Source organism: Eleginops maclovinus, chromosome 15, assembly GCF_036324505.1.
Source record: "Eleginops maclovinus isolate JMC-PN-2008 ecotype Puerto Natales chromosome 15, JC_Emac_rtc_rv5, whole genome shotgun sequence".
Classification (NCBI taxonomy): domain Eukaryota; kingdom Metazoa; phylum Chordata; class Actinopteri; order Perciformes; family Eleginopidae; genus Eleginops; species Eleginops maclovinus.
In genome coordinates this window covers 15,439,056-15,458,936 of record NC_086363.1, presented here as the reverse complement: position 1 = coordinate 15,458,936, position 19,881 = coordinate 15,439,056, and the positions used below count along the sequence as shown (strand labels likewise).

Here is a 19,881-nt window from a genome sequence, read left to right as displayed (position 1 = left end):
GGAGGGGGAGGGGTTAGCGCTCAGGAGGGGGAGACAGGGAGTCATTCTTTCACACACAACTTTCTTGAGACAGAATGGGGTTGCCTGCACAAGGCCAAAAAAAGGATGATGGCAAGAAAATATTTTGTTGCCGTTCATTTCCCTATGTTGTATCGAAGATGGCGGGGGGGGGGGGGGGATGTTTCTTTAGAAGCCATGTGGCACGATAAAATCATAAACAACACAAACTTGATGAGGAGAACTTTGAATTTTCCAACCACCAAAAGTTCATGCGGCACAAGATGAGGCAAAAACGGGAGGAGTGGCTTTATCCTTGCTTGGAGGATGGACGACGATGAGGAGGACACCAAAGAAATAAATACAAACAACCACAACGAAACAAGAAAAAATAAATAATAACCCACTCGACCCGCCCCGCCCCCCCCAAAAAGAAAAAAACTGGAAAAAAAAGCTCAAATTCTTAAGCAACCCAACAGCTGGGTCCAAATCGATACAGAGGAGAGATGTTTATATGTGCATCACAGGAGAAAATCCAAACCAAAATGCAACGGAAAAAGAAACAAACATGTCATGCAACTGTTCATACGACTGAAAGCGGGGCAAGGAATGAGGATATGAATTTCTGTGTCAACATGGTGAAATGTACAGTATGTATGAGTGTTTATGACTACATATGTTGCCACTATATGAGGGGAGGGTACCATGTTCTCTTGCATTACGCTTTGTTGCACTTCCACTTTTGAGAATACTTGGGTTTGGGTTTTTCTCATTAGAAAAACAAAACACATGAGCTGCATAAAATGTGTCCATTCAAGTTCGATATCTCTGACTGAGCAACTCATGCTTGCAGATAAAGGACCTAAATACTTGCACGGAGACGTGGAGAAAATGGCTTTCTCCTCACATTAAAAGCCACAAGCGCGAAGGACCTAAATGTGGTCATAATTTCAAGGAAACAAATGGCGTGATAAGGCTTCAAAGTAAATGACTCTGTCTTTTAGATTGGAAGAAAAAAGGCGAAATTACTTGGGGAATATCTACAAAAGTACGCGGGAAAAAAAAACGAATTTCTGAGAAAGACAAATAAATGGGCAATTATCTGTTATGTTCTCCGAGCAGAGATAGCAAAAGCGAAAGGGCATTGCATTGATTTAATGTAGGCTTATTATTATTAGCAGTGAAAAGTGGACATGTGCTCGGTTCTAGGATGAGCCGTATTTAGGGAGATTAACGTGTCTTCAATTAGTCCACTGTGATGGCATTTTGAAGGACAGTGAAGCAATCAAATAGCTTGAGCTGTTAATGATTTCCAGAGTGCCTACGGGGACGCTTCTTACATACTGAGCCAGTTTTAATAGTGCTCACTCCCCTGGCTCACTTCTTACCATAAGTATATGTTCCACACACCCCTGGGCACAAGTGCGATTGACAATTGTTGTTTTAAAGTTGTCCAAACCCAAGTTTCCTCAAATAAACACTCCTTTTTTCATTTTTAATCTGCGGTTTTATTTCTAGCTGTGATTTTATATTCAAAATGCACTGAATTTATCACTTTGATCCAATTACAAAGTCATCTGTGTGTATGTATTTGTGTATGTGTGTGAAGGGAGGAGGGGAAGAGAGACAATGCGCACAGAAATTCGAGGATATCTGTTCTCTATCAGAATGTTTCAGGTAAGGCAAGCCTCCGACGAAGGAAACATAGGTACAAACGAGAAGTAGAAGAAGAAGGAGGAGGAAGGAGAAGGAAGGAAGAGGCTCTGTTGCAGTTAGTCTGCTACATATCACAGTATCTATGCTGAAAGCATCTTTGTTCTCGAAAGAATCTCAAAATGTATCCTCTGTCAAGAGAGACGCACACACACGCACAGCAAGAGGAAATCAACCAGTACAGGACAGATACATTTTGAAGCATCAGTGCGGGCGACATGAGGCTTGATACTAATTTCGTACTTTGTTGAGTAAAGTGTTGCTCTCCACCGAATGCTGAGAGCACAAAATTAGTATCAACGCTTCTTCATGTCTGCAACCAGTGCCCCATAGCTAAGTGTAACTTGTTCCAGAGATGAAAGGTGTGAGCTTTGACTACTGACTATAGATGTATGCTTTACAAGTAACTTCCTACAGAGAGCATGCTAAGGATATAGGAGTTCCTTACTGCTTTCATCCATCTCCAAAGAGTTCTTTAAACTTTGGATATACACTGAGAACCCCTCTCACTAGTGTATATTTCTCACAGTGGCTATTTTTCGGAGGTTTTTTTTTTTCTTTCAAAGTTACACTTGAAGCTCCCATGGGACATGATGCTCAGAGGAGAGGCTCCTCGGTAGCAAATCAAAGAAAGATAAAGAGAAATAGACCAGGTTGAGAGCAAGCACAACTCGACACACCCATCCCACCTGCATGTCCGGAGTCGCACTCCTCCAGGTCCTCGTCGTCGCTGGAGCACTCCGCTGACGAGACAATGTCATCAGTTGTCTGCGGAGAAAGACACACAGGTACAGGGAAACGTGGTTAGGCCTCTGGGGCAGCACACGGAGTCCTCACACAGCCATTCCGTTCCAAGGATATCTTTGCACACACAGACCTCTCGTCTGTCCTTCGGCTTCCATATATCACTTGGAGTCAATCATATTTCACAGTGTTTATCATTCTTCACTTTATGTGCTTTCCACCTCCGCAGATAATTGTTTTCCTTCACCCTGCGCACTCTGCCCCGGATTATTTATAGGCCCTCTCCTCCTCTGTCGTCCACAATCAATGGCCCCAGCAGGCCCTCGCAGATCAACACTGTCCCAGCTTCTGATTTGTGCTAAAGGGTGCAGCAGGAGGGAGGGAGAGGGCAGCTGGCTCTGCTAGCTACACCCGGACCAGCCGATTGATTATCTGCACACTCCAGTTCCCACAATTCTGATTTATCCCGCCCCCTCCCTTTCCCCCGTCTTTCGGGTCGACCCATGGAGGACAGAGGGGGGGCGGAGGGGGGGTTGTATTTCAGCGGTGGTGCGCTGGGCAGCCAGCGTTTATTAGAATGAATCAGCGGGGCGATAAAATAAGCCCTGTCACCAAGCAGGGTTATGAAATCAGAGTGCTGATTGAGTTTTCCAGTCCTGGCCGAGGGTGTGGGGCTCTAAATATCATTGAGTTTGACAGACTAATGAAACGCGCCCCCATGCTTGAGCTGCTGCTTTCAACCGGGGCCCGGAGAAAGCTGTCCGCCTCTACCATATGCACACACACACGCTGATTCCCGACACGTATACCCAAACCCCACAGTGAGAAAGTGGGTTTTTCACAGCATATTCCTAATGCGTGCTGTGATTATGTGTGATGGACTGTGCCATTTTCTGTATCACTACACTTGATAATGTACTAATGCATGTTTGTTGCTTGTATGCATAATGCACCACATTATGTACTGTACTCCAACATGAGGAGGAATAAAGGCTCTACACTAAATTACTGTAAAATATGGCCCCTTGGTAAACATGACTATTTATTGAAGCAACATTAGAGGCGTAAAAGTCTTGGTTATCGCTGAAAGAGGGTTATTGCTTCTTATTATGATGGCGGCAGATGTGGGAGGCAGGGACACAGAGAGAGAAGGGATGAAAAAGCAGATCCACTTCAAAGTCTGTTCCAGCAATTTCAGCCTGAGACCATCTCACCATAGCCGAGCATCAGCCGAAAACACTGCCTTTCTCCGGCCCATTCATGCAGCATCTCTCTGCAGCTGATGCCCGCAGCTTTTCGGAGCATAGCTCAGATATTTTCACTGCCTTGGATACAGCGGCTCAGCAGAGTCTCACACACCGATCTGCATGTTTTAAATGCGACATTTAGCTGAATAGATGATCGGTTATCATCATTCTAGCTTGCATATTTGGTGACGTCTAGTTTATGCACTCCGCTATTAAGTCTCTTTACAACCTGCAGACACGCACTTCATTATTTACATTTAAAGGGGCCCAATTATGCTCTATTTTCTAGTGTATTACAGGTTTCTGTGCATGCAAATGTTCTGCAAAGGCTAAAATCCCAAAGTTTCCTTCAGAGAGTTCACTTCTTTGTTTACTTCTGTTACTTAGTGACATCACTGTGTAACACTGAAAGTGTGCAATTTAACATATTGTCCTTTAAATAAACGTTTACGTGTAATGTATATTTATCCTTAGTTTAAAGTGTTTTTAAGTTATTTTGTATACTTTCAAAATGTGTATTTACATGTGTATTCCATAGATAATAATATATAATATATATCTATATTATTACTTTTCATGTGCAATGTATTCTTTTACATGCTGCTGCTGCTGCTGCTGGCAAAACATTTTTCCAATTTGTGATGAATAAAGTATGTTACCTCCTTGAATCAAATCGGATTTAATTTAATCAAATCTAAGGACATTTTTTTGTAACAGTTTCTATGGCAATTTGAACAGAACTTCCAATATGTCCAGTCAAACCTGGGTCAAATCTGAGTGATGTTTTTATGCACATATATAACAAGGTTACATTTCAAGAAGCAGAATTTCTAAACATTATGTTAACAAGGAAATGGGTTTCTGTAGGGGATTAGAGAAATCTCCGCTGATGCAGTTTCTGCATGATTGATACGAAGGCTGCAGCAACACATTGCAGTACAGTGCGCAGAGAGAGATATAAAGACATCTTCTTAAGAGCACCGTAATCCATCCATCCATCTTCTCCCGCTTTTCCGTCAGGGTCGCGGGGGTAACAGCTCCAGCAGAGAGCCCCAAACTTTCCTTTCCCTGGTCACATCAACCAGCTCTGACTGGGGGATTCCAAGACGCTCCCAGGCCAGCGAAGAGATATAATCCCTCCACCTGGTCCTAGGTCTACCCCTCGGTCTCTTCCCAGCTGGACGTGCCTGGAACACCTCCCTAGGGAGGTGCCCAGGTGGCATCCTCACTAGGTGCCCGAACCACCTCAACTGGCTCCTTTCAACGCGAAGGAGCAGCGGTTCTACTTCGAGTCCCTCCCGGATGACTGAACTTCTCACCTTATCCCTAAGGGAGATGCCAGCCACCCTGCGGAGAAATCCCATTTCGGCCGCTTGTATCCACGATCTTGATCTTTCGGTCATGACCCATCCTTCATGACTATAGGTGAGGGTAGGAACAAAAATGGCCCGGTAGACAGAGAGCTTTGCCTTCTGGCTCAGCTCTCTTATCGTCAAAACGGTGCGGTAATGCGACTGCAGTACCGCTCCCGCTGCTCCGATACTCCAGCCCATCTCACACTCCATTGTTCCCTCACTCAAGAACAAGACCCCGAGATACTTGAACTCCTTCACTTGGGGTAAGGCCTACCTCCTTGAATCAAATCGGATTTAATCAAATCTAAGGACATTTTTTTGTAACAGTTTCTATGGCAATTTGAACAGAACTTCTAATATGTCCAGTCAAACCTGGGTCAAATCTGAGTGATGTTTTTATGCACATATATAACAAGGTTACATTTCAAGAAGCAGAATTTCTAAACATTATGTTAACAAGGAACTGGGTTTCTGTAGGGGATTAGAGAAATCTCCGCTGATGCAGTTTCTGCATGATTGATACGAAGAATGCAGCAACACATGGCAGTACAGTGCGCAGAGAGAGATATAAAGACATCTTCTTAAGAGCACCGTAATCAATTTGTAGTATCTACCATTTCTCATGCATACAGAAAATACAATCTGTTGAATAAACCATAACATATTTAAGTCGTAGAGAGTCTTCTCATGGCACATCATTCTGTACAACATTTGCATTCAGTTATATTACATACGGTGTTCACCCTGCGGTGCGGGCGAAGTAGGAAGAAATGTGTTGGAAAAAAACTGCTATGATCATCAGACTCCCTAAATGCTGCTTACAGTATCCATGAAGAAAATCCCTACATGTGAGCAGAAATAAATGAGAGACATTATGCTTTAACCGTCAGACTGCAGGATATATATAAGCAGCATGATTTCATTTAAAAAACATTTCTTTTAGAGCAGCGGCTCCCAAGGTTTTTATTTCTGAAGAACCACCTCAGAACGATCAATTTATCTGGAGTGCCCCTTTATCACCACACAGAAGTGTTATTTTAAATTTGACGTAATTTAATAATAAGAATGTCACAAAACTGGATTTAACTGATAGACCGCAGGTTAAAACTGACCACGGACCCTTGTGGCATCTTTCTGTCCATCATTTTTTTCAGTCTACACATAATAATAAAGGCTTGAAAACAGCCAAAAACATTTTGTTAACCCTTTTTTAAACAGACAGTCTACAAGTGGTCTTTAAGGTTTGTAACATGAGTTAGGCTCCAACTCTCCAGAGTTAAACAGTTTTGCTTCTACGGTAGATGTTACACAGATTGTATACAGAACATATGAGTATTTGTGAATCTTCATTAAAATCCCTGCACATTTGCATACGTTTATTTACCAGAATCAGTTTTAGTGCGGGTGCGTTCACACATAATGCGTATAAACACAATTAGAGGAATTAGGATTTAAAAAGTGAGAACAGAAATATTTTTTAAAACCTAAAAAAAAAAAAGATAAAATAAAAAATATTAAGAATATTTAAGAAAATGTTAAATATAAACGACAAAAATTGAGAAATTACTATTCATAATAAGATATTTGCAGAAGGAATTTTGAATTTTAGGTTTATTATATTTAACTAAATATTATTACTATTGCTGATAGGCCATGGAAATAATGGTGTTCACGTGATATTACTTAACTATCATTGAGTTGAGAGTGTGAATGGAGCATTTTTGGAACAAGTCCTTATATTTGGATTCAAAAAACTTATGGAACTATTTCCATGTTACATTCCTACAAGGACTGACTGTTTTGACTGTTGAAGAAGGTGTGTTGATTAGGATGGCTAATCAATGTGATGTCAAAAGACACGACTTTCAACCCCGAGGTAAGCCTTCACGGAAACTGTTTATAATCTCTCCGCTCTCTTGACTTGTATGGCCAAAGCCCTGCTGCGGTGGAAAAATCATTATGGACCTCATCTTCAAGCCAATTCCCAGATAAGAGGAGGACTGATGTATTGTAAAGGTCGTCTTTCATTGGCAGAAAGGACACACTCAAGAGTCAATGTGTTCACTTTGCATTTGACTGAAAACCATCTAGGACTTGTATTGAGAGACTCTCTATCAAAACGACAATGATACCACTCGTAGAAATTGAAGTGGGCTTTTCAAGAGCGAAGTTTGACATTTGTAGATCCACTAGATGAGCGGCTGATTCATTTTCATTAAATACGACGTATCTCTAAGTGTCACAAGAGTTCAAACTGCTGATGAAGGGCTTAGGGTGCTATTTTTCCGCATTCAAGCTAATGCTTAACCAATGAAGTGACACGCAGCTCACAATCTTCTCTCAGTCGACCGGAGACGTCTATGATAACGTATAGCATGATGCTGTAAATGCAAAGGGAGCTCATGGAGCGGAAAAAGCTGCATAAGTGTGCAGGATGGGAGCCTACAGCGGGGTATAGCAAAATGATGCGGTTGGCCAGCGGGACAACACAAACTGATTTCACAGCTGGGGAAATCCAATTCTCTCTGTAAATCTCCATAACATAGAGTGGGATATATTTTGGCAGCAAAGTGATTTCATTTTTTGTGTAATTATTCTCAACAAACGTCATTTTTAAGAGACTCTTGGTGGTGGGATTTACCGGCAGTTTTTTTGTGTGTGTGTGGGAAGCTCTAATATACACACGCCTTCTACTTCCTGTGTGTATAATACAGGATAATTCCAGAACATAAAAACTCAGAGGCTATGTGCGTCATGCCTGATTATCCTGATTACCCTGCCTTCGAGTGATGCTTGCATTTCAAACGCAACAAGCAAATACCACGGCCAAATCAATAGGCAGACTTCATTAAAACAGCATTTACTCTGACCACTTCAGCACATCAACTAAAAGGATCGCGCCGGCGATCGATGGGATGGACAGCCTTCATGGAAGAGCGGTCTCAGAACACACAGCTTTTAGTTTCACAACTGATGGCGATCACACTGACAAAGCAGAGAAGGCGCAAAGATGCCTCTGTTTCGACAAAGCTTCTGTGATGTTTCGTCAGGAATTCTGTGCCGTGAATCAGCCAGCAGCAATGCAGATACCATTAACAAGCGGAGCTGCAATTACCTCAGCTGCTTAATGGATGCATGCTTCATCACCAGTCAGGCCTAACCTCAGAATGAACAGAGGCTGGCTGCAGGATTGATTAACAATAAACTGGAGATTGGGAAACCAACACTTTACCAAAAAGACCACTGTGCCTTCAGCAATGATTATTTCACTTAAAAAGCTTATTTATGAATGTGAAATGTGAACTAAAAATGTATTCTGATAATGTTTTTTCTGCTGTAATTGTTCTTGTTTTCATCACTATAAATACTAATTGTACCCTTCTTTTTTTTTATTTATAAATATTTATTTTCTTTTACAACATATTCCGAGTAAAACACATTTTAAAAAATCAATAAAAGAATAAACAGGCAAAACATGTGATTTAGAATTGGGAAAACCCCCCAAAAAAGGAAAATATTTAACACAATTCTTATGTATTGACATTTTCCCAACACAGAAAGGAAATTTCTTTCAGAAAAAAGAGTTTACCTCTAAAGGATTGATCAAGGCTGCTGCAGCCTTATCGTAGCTTAAACTGAAATCCATTTTTAAACAGACAGAGGGCTTTGGATGCTCTCTATTGCTCTACCAAAATAGCATTAGGGGTGGTTAGCTACAGGGTCAGGGTAAGGCAGAAAAACTATTAAAGTTTACACACAGGGAGTTTTGTATTAAGATAGACTTGACAAAATGTGAGTGTATCCTTTTAATCAACATATTTTTCAAGGTTTCAAGGTTTTATTGGTCATATGCACAGCATATACAACGTACTGTATATGTTGTATATATATTTTGGCATTGTGAGTATGAGATGTGTCCTTGACAACAAGAACATCGAGCCTTGCTCCCTTTCAGCCATATTAGAGGAGCAGCGGTGGCTCTGCAGGCTGCCACGCTCTGCTACATCAAGCAGATAAATGCAACCGGTGTGGGACAGATTTCTTCCACGAACAAATAAATCCAATATTCAATACAGCCGAGTCACACTTTGAACACTTTTCTAGCATAGCACAATCCACCTGGTATGAAGCATAAAACTGGGAGCTTGTGTTCATTATTTCAAATGGATTTCAATGTGCTTAACTACTGAAGCTTTCCATACAATAATGACCGTGCAGGTGCACTCACAACCTCTCTTCACACCTGCGAATGATAAAACACGTGGCTGAACCACGCTGGCTTTACAGTTTAATTTAAACAAGATATGACGCAGTATCACTTTTGTTCCACAGATGGGGAAAATGTATTCACCTCATAGCAAACAGACTTTCTAAGACTACCCCATACTTCAACTACAGAAAAAAAAGTGCTTATTTTTCCAGATCTTGAAATAAGTCGTTAATTAATCGTGTGTTTACATCAATTGTCTGAGGTTCAATCAAACAAAGCACTTGGAATAAAAGTATTCAAATGCACGGCTGGTAACAGGAAACATCTGCTGTATCTGCGGAGGATTATTCTGCTGAGCATGACGGTGATTCGATTGGTCACATCAAAGCAGCGGCTTGTGCTCAGCAGGGTGAGAAGAACAGAGACGTGATGTACTTGACGATTCTCTAAATTTTTCCCCCCTAGGGTCAGAAAAAGCAGAGTCAGGCCTAAAACGCCGCCTAGGTCCCCGGGATACACACATGACATTAAATATGAACAGTGCTGTGCATTGGAGAGGAGAGGGGAATCTAAACACACTGTTACGTAAGTACAGTACACTGAGTCATATCAGGGCGGGCGCGGGAGGTTGCTCCTGAACGCACCAAGGACTTATCACAACGAATGACCTTCACATGTTTCTGCGCCTGTAGGCTGAAGGGAACACTGAGAAACAAAGCCTTTTGAGAATAAGAGACGCAACATTATAGATCCAATTTGCTTTATTTACAATGCCAGGATACCCAATGGCGGATTTTTTTTGTGCGTGTCCTGATGGGAATAAACCCCAAACAAATCAATTTTTCTCAAGCGACTCATGCTGGCAGCCAGTTGCCATGGATATCCAATGTGGTTGCATGTTCAGAGATCAAAGTGAAGACGGCGGCGAGGCAACGGCAAATCAAAGACTTGATTCAAAGCAACTTCTTCTTCCCCCAGGTGCTCCTTCGCCACCTTGGTCATATATATTTTCACACGTGTTATAGATGAGGAAATGTACAGCGGACTATTTTCAGGTTGAGAAATGGCCCAGAAAAGTGACAGAAATCAGAGGTCAGAATGACTCCCGTTCCTGGCTCCTCTTTCTCTATATCTCACCAAGGCTCCCACTCCGGCAGCATTCGTATCAGAAAGAGATAGTCATCTCCATGGCGGAAGCTTCGCCTTTCTATTGACGGCTGTCTGATGCGCCCGTTATCATGTCCGATCTGGGCTTTGACAGGCCGACAAGGGAGAGGCTTGTATTACAAGCGGAATCAATGGCACTAGGCCATATCCCTATCAATAGGCTGCCACAACTCTTTTTGGTCGCTCTGTGACAGATAAGATGATTTATCTGAGAAAAAAACAGAGGAATGGAGTGGGGCGAGGAACTGGCAGCCCAGAAGTAGGTTAAAAAAAACTCTCTGTTGTGATTCTAATAAAACATTAGATTGCAATGTTTGATGTTCATTAGTAACAACATTGCAAGGTGATGAAAGCAAACAAAAGGAGTGCTAAGAGGCTAAGAAATGCCGCTGTTAACCTTCTTCAACGACTTAACGGATAAATTACAACGAAATGAGCTCCAGAATCATTGTGTAGGGCCAAAGCCACGCGCTAAATGATTTCCTAGATCAAATATTGATATTTCGAATGAGCACCCTCTGTGGGCCTTTCTCAGCGGCCTCCTGTAGTCAGCACATTTGTCTGGGTCTTTCCAGGTTTATGGGGAAATGAGAAGAGGTGAGCATGAGAGGTGGAGCAAGAAGGAAAACAGCTTGGACGGGGGGTGAAAAAACCCCCGAAAAAAGCATTTAATTTGTCCACCCTCACCGCTGTGTGTTGGTTTCAGCAGAATGGGTTATGTGCCTGAGTATTTCTCCCTTTCTCAAGGACCTGCTTTTGTACACAGAGCAGCGAGGGTTGCTGGCTCACACCAACTCTAATTGCCCCGAGGCCATAGGCAGCCACTTTCAAACAGGGTCGTTCATCTTCCCATGGAAAAGGAAATGGTCTTTGGCCCTGATCCTTAATCACCCCCCTGCCGCAGTGTACAAGGTCATCAGGGAAGCCCTGTGACAAACACACGTTCATGTACACACACACACACACACACACACACTCACACACACACACACACACACACACACACACGGCAGAATAGCAGAAAGACTGAGCGTGGTGGGTGAGAAACAGATGTGAGGTGAGCAAAAAAAGCAAAAGACGGAAGGACATTTCAGTGCATGCCATCCTGCAGGTGAAATTGGAGCAGTGATTATAGCTCAGAGCTATGGTTTGTGGTTCTCCCCTTCAAAGAGGAAGGCAGGAATTCACGTGGATGTGGTGGTGAGAGAAGCTGAACACCGTGACCAAAGAAGAGGAAGAGAGAAGATGAGAGCTCTGGGTGGGTGGGGGGGGGGGAGTCAGGGCAGGACAGGAATGGAAAGGGTTCCATTTCACTGAGGATAACAAGACATTGCAGAGACTGGTCCTCTAAACAAAATAATATAATTCTTTCTTACTTACAGACTGTTAAAGGAATGATTCATGAAGCAAATTACCAGTTAAACATGGATATCCTGAGTAAAATGGGCTACATTTCTGAAATAGCAGGACCATACATTCATTGCTGATTTAGGTTCTTATTTAATACTTCGAGTCAATTTCATAGTTGCATTTTATACTTGCAGTTTAATTTTCTAAGCTGCCACCAGTCATTATTTTTATTTCGGCCGGATTGATTGAATGATTAAAGTAGACAGTAAATATTAAAAAGGCTTGATATAAAGATTGTTTTGATGTTTACACCAAAAACTAAAAAATGTGAGCCACTTTTCTATTCGATTATCTAAGCCAAATTCCAATTCTGGGCTTGAATCCAAGATGGTATGATTACTAGAGAAATCTGCAACAAGCTAAAGAAAAAAAAGAAATCTACATTCTCTCCTTTTTATTGTGTTTTAAAATGTTTTATTTGTTTATGGAGCTGTTCCTCTTCATTATTATAACACAGACCTCCCCAAACATCTCTATCTCCTTGATGCAGATCCTCACTTGTTGTCCTCTTGTGATCTGTGTTATGAAGTTGTGCAGATAAATATTTTAACAAAGTCTTAATTATTCTGATCATATTAGGTCTGATTCATCACACAATTTAATTTTGCTTCGTTAGGCTCACTTTATTCAATCTTTCGCAGTGAATTTGCTCTGCCGCCAATGGAAACCCCAATGGTTTCGGTAACTTAATACGTCTTAAACAATGTTTTCTAACCTTCTTCTGATGTAATTACGTGTTATCCACATTGAGAATAGCTGTCGATTGGCTAAATCTAGGAGGACTTGTGTTTGAACTGTTGTTCGGGACTTAACAACTTTATCAATAAACTGAGCTGACCTCACTAATTGCAAGAATACACTCAATAAGTAGGTGATATGTTCAATATGGAAAGCTACTGGCTTTCTATGGAGAATGTGTTAATTCTGAATGAAATTGGGCCATTCACTTTTCTCCCTGTAGACTACATTTTGAGCTCCCTCTTCAATCTTGCTGTATTTCTCACAGTCAAAGGCTATTACGACTTCAAGGCTGTGATGCCAAATCGATGTAGGCGTTATGTAATGTCTGATGCTGGCAGCTTCACATCTCCAAAATTAGCCGGCGGGTCCCATCGGGTCCAATTCCTAATGAGCGCAAACCAAATTAAGCATTCGTTTTAGTCTCCCTTAAGAGGAGGAAAGTTGAAACGTAATCACTAACCAGTGGAGAAATTATTTCAAATATGCTGTACGTCTGAGCCCTCCCACAGTACTCGCACACATGTAACGAGGACTAACAGTAATTGCATGCACGCAGACACATGGATCCATACAATTATCCTTTACCATCGCTATTAGGAGCAACAGGTCCATTGCAGCAACTCTCTGCGGGCACGGAGGAGAAACATTAGCAAGCTTTGCTAACAGCCTAGCCGAGCAACGAAACTGAAGAACTTACTGCCGTGGAACTTCAAAGGCTGCGTCTCTGCGATACATATTTAATTAAAGGGGCCCTATTAGGTTCTTGATGTTGTCCCTTTCCTGTAGTGTGTTACATAGGTTTTTGTGCATGTAAATGGTCTTCAAAGGCTTGGTCTTCAAGTTTTTCTCCAGGACGGGACATTTCTGAAACTACTCTAATCAGTTGACTAATGACAACAGAGCCTGCCAGCTAACCAATCAGAGCAGACTGGGTTCAGCTTTCAGACAGAGCCCAGTCTAAACAGGCAGTATGAGGGAAATAAAGACCTTTTTCAACAATAAAGCATGGACACATTTCACAGCAAAGTACAAAAATGAACCTAAAAAAGCACATGTCCTCTTTAATTACATTCTATTGACTGTTTGGACACATGGTGCATTCTGGCACACGGAGTCAAGAATGCATATACAGCCACAGAGATCCATTACCACCACAGTGGGCTACTCACCAGGGTCAGAGCCCTGATTAAACACAACTCAAATTATGATTCAGTATAACATACACCTTTACTTGATGGGGTGAAAGGGTAATACTTCAAAATTATGATTATTTTCTGTCTGTTAGAATTTTATGAAATGTCTGTGTGTGTAAACAAATATAAGTCTTTTAATTGTTTTGCCGTTGCTCAAAAATAAGAGGCTGCAAAAGCAAAACAAATGACTTAAAGCTACTTTAGTGTGTGATGTTGTGTCTTGTAAGCTATCTTGTTATCGACCACGAGAGTCAGCTGGGTTTTGTTTTAAGTTAAAAGTTTATGAGGCGGGCCCCTTAACAAGGATGGGACTTCTGAGAGGCTGTAAGCAGGATATGTAATATTTATCTTCTCATGAAACCTTAATAACGACATATTCCAAATTGTTAGAAGATCCATTTAAAGCATAACAGTGTAAAGTAACATGAGTTAAAATAATCCCGTGGGCCAAAAGAGAGTGATGCAGAAGCATCTAAGTGACAGGGTTTTTTTTAAACATGGAAAAGTAAACTTTCTGAGCCTGATATAGAGCAACTTAAAAAAAACGCTGGCACAAGAACTTTGACTTTCATAGTAGTTTTGTTCCCAGAACCGTTGTGTTGGAAAAAAGTTAATTAAACACCAACAAGAGTGTGGAATCTCACAGCAACCTCACAACATTTTAAAATGTTTTGGCACAGGATTTATTTCCAACTGTTACACTTTTGATAATCCATGCATGTCTACTGGTATCTGCTCAGGATAGATTACATCTTCACTAAAATAATAATTATAATAATCTGGATTTGAGTACGCCGTTAAGAGCATCTGGAATGTTTGAAAAATAAATCGCTATTATTATGTTGAACTCAAAGATACTCTGTATAATTAGAAGTACATGGTCTTGACTGAAGTGATTGGTTAAAAGTTAATTGCATTTAAACATTTGCATTTAGCTGGAACTGGAATTCATTAGCACTATCAATCAGCCTCATCACCTATTTAGTTTTTTCGTTAATTTGTTCCCGAGAAAAGTCCTGAGGAAAGTCATCATTCAGAGTCGCTTCATGAAACTGCAGCTTTTATTGTATCTGTGATTTTGGTTGATTATGAATCACACTGACCATGTTAACTGAATGCATGCCAGTATCATGATAAGCTGGTAAACTCAAAGCCAATCCCCATAAAAGTCAAACCATAGATATTAAAGAGGAACCTTCAGAAAATTAAAAGGGCCCTGTTATGCTCATTTTCAGGTTTAGTTATGTTTTTGTGTCTCTACTGTGACATGTCTCCATGCTTTAATGTTCAAAAAGCTCTTTATTTCTCTCTTACCTCCTGTACTGCAGCACCTCTTTTCACCCGATGTCTGAAACCAGAACCCAGTTTGCCCTGATTGGTTAACTGGCCAGCTCTGTTCTGATTGGTCAACCACTCAGAGATGTCCCGCTCCTAAGCCTATCAGTTCAAATGTGTTGGAGCGCTAGCCAATAGAAGCCTGAGTGTTACATTGTGATGTCTTAGGAGTCACACACTACTACTACAACAGGAAAGGGAAAAAAACAAAAACATAATAGGGCCTCGCTCAGGCTGTGAACTCGACTCCCAACCTTGAAAAAATCGTCTGAAGTGGAAGCTCTACTGCAGGGATGAGCTTCATATTTATTGCAGACAATAGGTGATATTAATACAAAAAAGAGAAATGGGATGCTGTGACTTACTCTGATCATAAACTCTGCATATAGATGAATGAAGCGCATCCACTTCCTCCTATCAAATGAAATGTTTTGAAGATCTTTCTTGTTTGGAAGGAATGACGCCGAGGTAATGTCACTTTTGTTGCTTCAGATGTAAGTTTGAGTGTGTCACCTTATAACCAGTCAGCCATCTCTGGAGGCACCACAGCAGGAAGTGAGGCTGTATACCACCTAGAGCCTCTGCTGACGTCCTGCTGGTCAGCTCAGAAACAAACTGCTGCCCTGTGCGCATCGGTTTGTTTGTGTGTGTAACTGATGTGTGCTGTTTGCTTGCCCCTTGGTGTGTGAGTGCCCCTGCCGTGACAGCGGAGGCTGACAAGACAGCAGGTTTACACACACACACACACACACACACACACACACACACACACACACACACACACACACACACACACACACACACACACACACACACACACACACACACACACACACACACACACACACACACACACACACACACACACACACACACACACACACACACACACACACACACACACACACACACACACACATTCCCGGAGGATCTCTATAAGCTGTATTGTAAGGCATAGGGGACATCTATTACAAAACCCCCTGTGGTTGAAAAACCCCTGGAGCTAGCTGCCGGCTCTCACATACTGAGAGACAAACTGCCCCTGAAAGCACACAAACAGACATACACACTCGCAAACACACATGACCTACAGACATGAAATTGCAAACATCTACAAACGTGTTCACGCAGAGAAGTTTAATGGAAGTAGCTCTTTGTACATATTGTCTTGCATGAAAAATTCATAGAGAAAGTTGCAATTGAGTGTTGCACACTTCATGACAGTGCTGGAAGGAGTTTGTCATGTTGATGATTGGGGGGGACTTTTCGGCATTGAAAATCCTTTCATGTTGTATAACGATGAGAGTGGATGCAACAGAGCTGACAGATTCTTAAGTAAGAAGTAACTTAATTTCGTTGCGGATGTGTGCATGATGTGTGAGACAAAGATTAAGAGATTCTTGTGGAAACTGCATTCATGCATGTGTGTGTGTGTTTCCATCCCTTTAATGAGCCACACATAGCAGCGGGGTCCCCATCGCTCTGCTATCTCCTAATTGGACCTACTGAGCAACGAGCGGACCTCCAGCATTCATCTCCCAGAATTCAATTGGAGGAAAGGGTGCCTAGCAGGGCAACCAAAAAGAAAGACGAATAAAGGAAAAAGGATATAAAGAATGCATCCCCGTGAAAACCTGCCTACTAGTTTGACCTTTATGCAATTACTGGCAGGTCTGGGCGATGGTTTTAAAAGGAGGGTGATCACAGAGACTAACTAACTGAAAAGAAACAAGGATTGACAGCAGGTGGATCCGCCTACGCACACATAAGCAGGTGAACACACTCATCAAACATCATCGAGTAGACTTCCACGTAGAGACTCGCAGCGTGCCGCACAGCGCCTTCCCCACTAGCTCTTGAAGAGAGAATAAATCAGTGATTATCATATATCCCCAGGCGTTAAGCATCATCCCCGATGTACTTTAGATAGACACACTACAAAAGGCGAGTCGGGGAAAACAATTATAGAGAAAAAAATGTAAGCTATCATGGTAGCGTAAGTGTGCAAAATCCAATCTCACAACAGGGTGAGTTGATTCTGGTTCATGACCTCTGCTGCGTGGTTCCCCCAGTCTCCCTCAACTTCATGTAACTCTGCACCTCATGCTATCTATCAAAACACCTTGATAATAATAATAATCAGAACATAAAGATCTAGGTGCCAAAGTACAGTCCGTTCCACGCAGTCATCATGAATCGTGTATCCAAGCACTTTTCAGCAGAAAAAAAAGCCAATTAAACCACACACAATTTACCTCTCATTTTCCCGTCTCCCTAGCACCGGGCCAGTTGAAGATGATGGACGCGAGCAATTTCTTTAACACTGCAACCATGCTAATCACTTTCAGTGTCTGTTCCTCAGCCGTGTTCCCCCACGGTATGCTAGATTGCAGCCTCCTGTACTAATTGTTCCCAAACATCTCAGGCCAGCAGCGCAAGTTAATTGAGAACGAGAGACGTCGATCTCCCCGGATAGACAGACTCACATAAATGAGTATTCCCACATTGACTATCCACATCAAACCAGCGAGCGTGAAATATATTCCTCGAGTATTATCTATTCAACCAGTACTCTGAAGAGCTGGAAAAGCTTAGGTAGGTGCCTAACAAGCTGTACCTTAATGAAATGTATTACTGACATTTCTGCCACCTGTCTGTCACCCTGACTGATAACCAACACAACAGGAGATCAATATGGGATTGACGATTGAATTTGCAGTGAGGAACTTCTGATACAACGTCAACACTCTTACTCACAGGTATATAGCAGCATTGTTTGTGAAATAAGTATGAATTATAAGAACAATCTGGCCAAACATTCATGAAACCTGATGGAGGGATCTAGAATATGCCATGGAAGAACTCATTACATCTAAGAAAGACTATTCCCGGGCATGATTGTCACATTTGTTAACATTGTTAAGATGAGTCTAATCCAAAACTTCAAATTGTGGTTCCAAACTACGTTAACCTTTTGAAAGAAGAAGAAAAATTAAGAGGATAAAATATAGATATGCTCAACGAAAAAATTCCTTTCTGATGTAAAAACAATGTACAGTATGCCTAAAGGTTGCTTTTCCAGATCCAGAGATAACCCCTTATTTGTTTCCCTCAGTCTTCTCCCTTGTGAAACCTAGAGCGTACATCACCCACAATGCACCATGACAGATTACAGTTCTGTCAGAGAGTCCGGTATACTAGTAGCAGCTAATGTATGAGTTTCCAAAACTCCACTTTTCTTTTTTTCAAACGTGTATAATAATTGATCAAATATGGTCCATCCCAACCCTTTAATGTGTACAATCGGTGTGGTTTTCCTTTAATGGGAAATTATCTCCCATCCGTCACACTGGTTCTTTTCATTCTATAAGCTACAAGTATCATTTTAATCAGTATTGTGTAACTTCCAGAATAACTGACATGCCATTTAAATTTCATCACCAACCACTTACTGTATGAACACTTAGCTCAGACAGCCAACAGAGCTCATGTCAAACATTATTCTTTTGGGGAGAACAAGTTGCTTCATAAAAGCAGAGGCTAAAACCAAACTTTAAAAAAAAACAGGTTTATAAGAGACAATATTTATTCCATTATTCTTGTTTATATTTATTGACTGTTGCATCCCTCTTTCTCAACCTTATTTACTTGTCTCGCCAAATCAATAAAAAACTGATTAATATTTATGATGATGGGATGGAGAAGAGTAAAGGGCTGTTTGAGTGTCAAGATTTTTCACAGGGAACGTCTCTGTTAATTCAGAACTATAAAGAGCAGCTGTTTACTGTGCATATGTCACATGCAGCATTATCTCCACATTATGTTAGCATTTCTGTGTCACCACGGCTATACACGGCATTTGGTTAAGAGTCTATGGCAGGGGGGTAATGCTAACATGGTTAGCATTAGTCACCCTCCTTTGAGGCACATGATCAAAGAGATGTTCCAAATGTTAAACGGATGAAACACAGAAGGATGAATCGGGTTGAGTCTTTAAAAGTTAGGCAGGCTTCGGGAGCGGGATTATGGGAAGGCGTGGGTGCTCAGAATGTGCCAGCCTGTTGACATATGTAATGCCAGGTCTAAGCCCCTATATCAAATTCACCAAGAGGTATGACATGGCGTAAAAAACTATTTCTAGCCAAACGCACAGACATCATTGGACTACATTTTATAGAAATAGATGTAATGGTTTATGTTCTCTTATGCATGCAAACATAACATTAGTGAGTGTTTCACAGCTGCACAACACAAGGAAAGTTGCTGTGTTGCAAGAAGATATTGCTTATTACCCACCTCCCTCAATACAAAATAAGACTTAGAAATATTTCATTACGGCAAAGCATTACATTAAATGACAATTCATTTTGTCTTTAAGTGGAATTTTGAAGGTAGAATTAGTGTCACAATTGGGAATCTTATGTTGCATGCACACCTTCTCTTTGAATTTCGTTTTGTGTGTGTCCTGATGATTCAAATACTTATGTCTAACTTATGTCTCCTTGTGCGTGCAAACATTAAATTAGGGAATCTTTCATAAGCTGTGCAACACTAGGAAAGGGAAATATTTTCACATTTTTTACAACTTATTCAGAAGTTCAGTGTTGCAATAAGATGTATCCTCATTCGTCTTCTTGCAAAGGGAGCTTTAAAAATATATAAAGTGGTAAGACAAATTTGCGGAAGACGCATATGAGCTGCTGTTCCATTAAAGTAAGTAAAGCATTAAATATTTAGTGAATGACTGCAAGTTGAGGTCATAAAAAATG

General features: G+C 41.3%; 1 protein-coding gene across 8 annotated transcripts in view; it reads right to left on the bottom strand.

Moving 5' to 3' along the window:
* nrxn3b (neurexin 3b) overlaps positions 1–19,881 on the bottom strand; it is a 286,482-nt gene that overhangs the window by 10,469 nt on the left and 256,132 nt on the right. For all 8 annotated transcript variants that reach the window (XM_063902196.1, XM_063902201.1, XM_063902198.1 and 5 more), the window contains one exon: positions 2,400–2,478. In XM_063902196.1, coding sequence (XP_063758266.1) covers positions 2,400–2,478 — 79 coding nt within the window. The remainder of the gene's footprint in view (positions 1–2,399; positions 2,479–19,881) is intronic.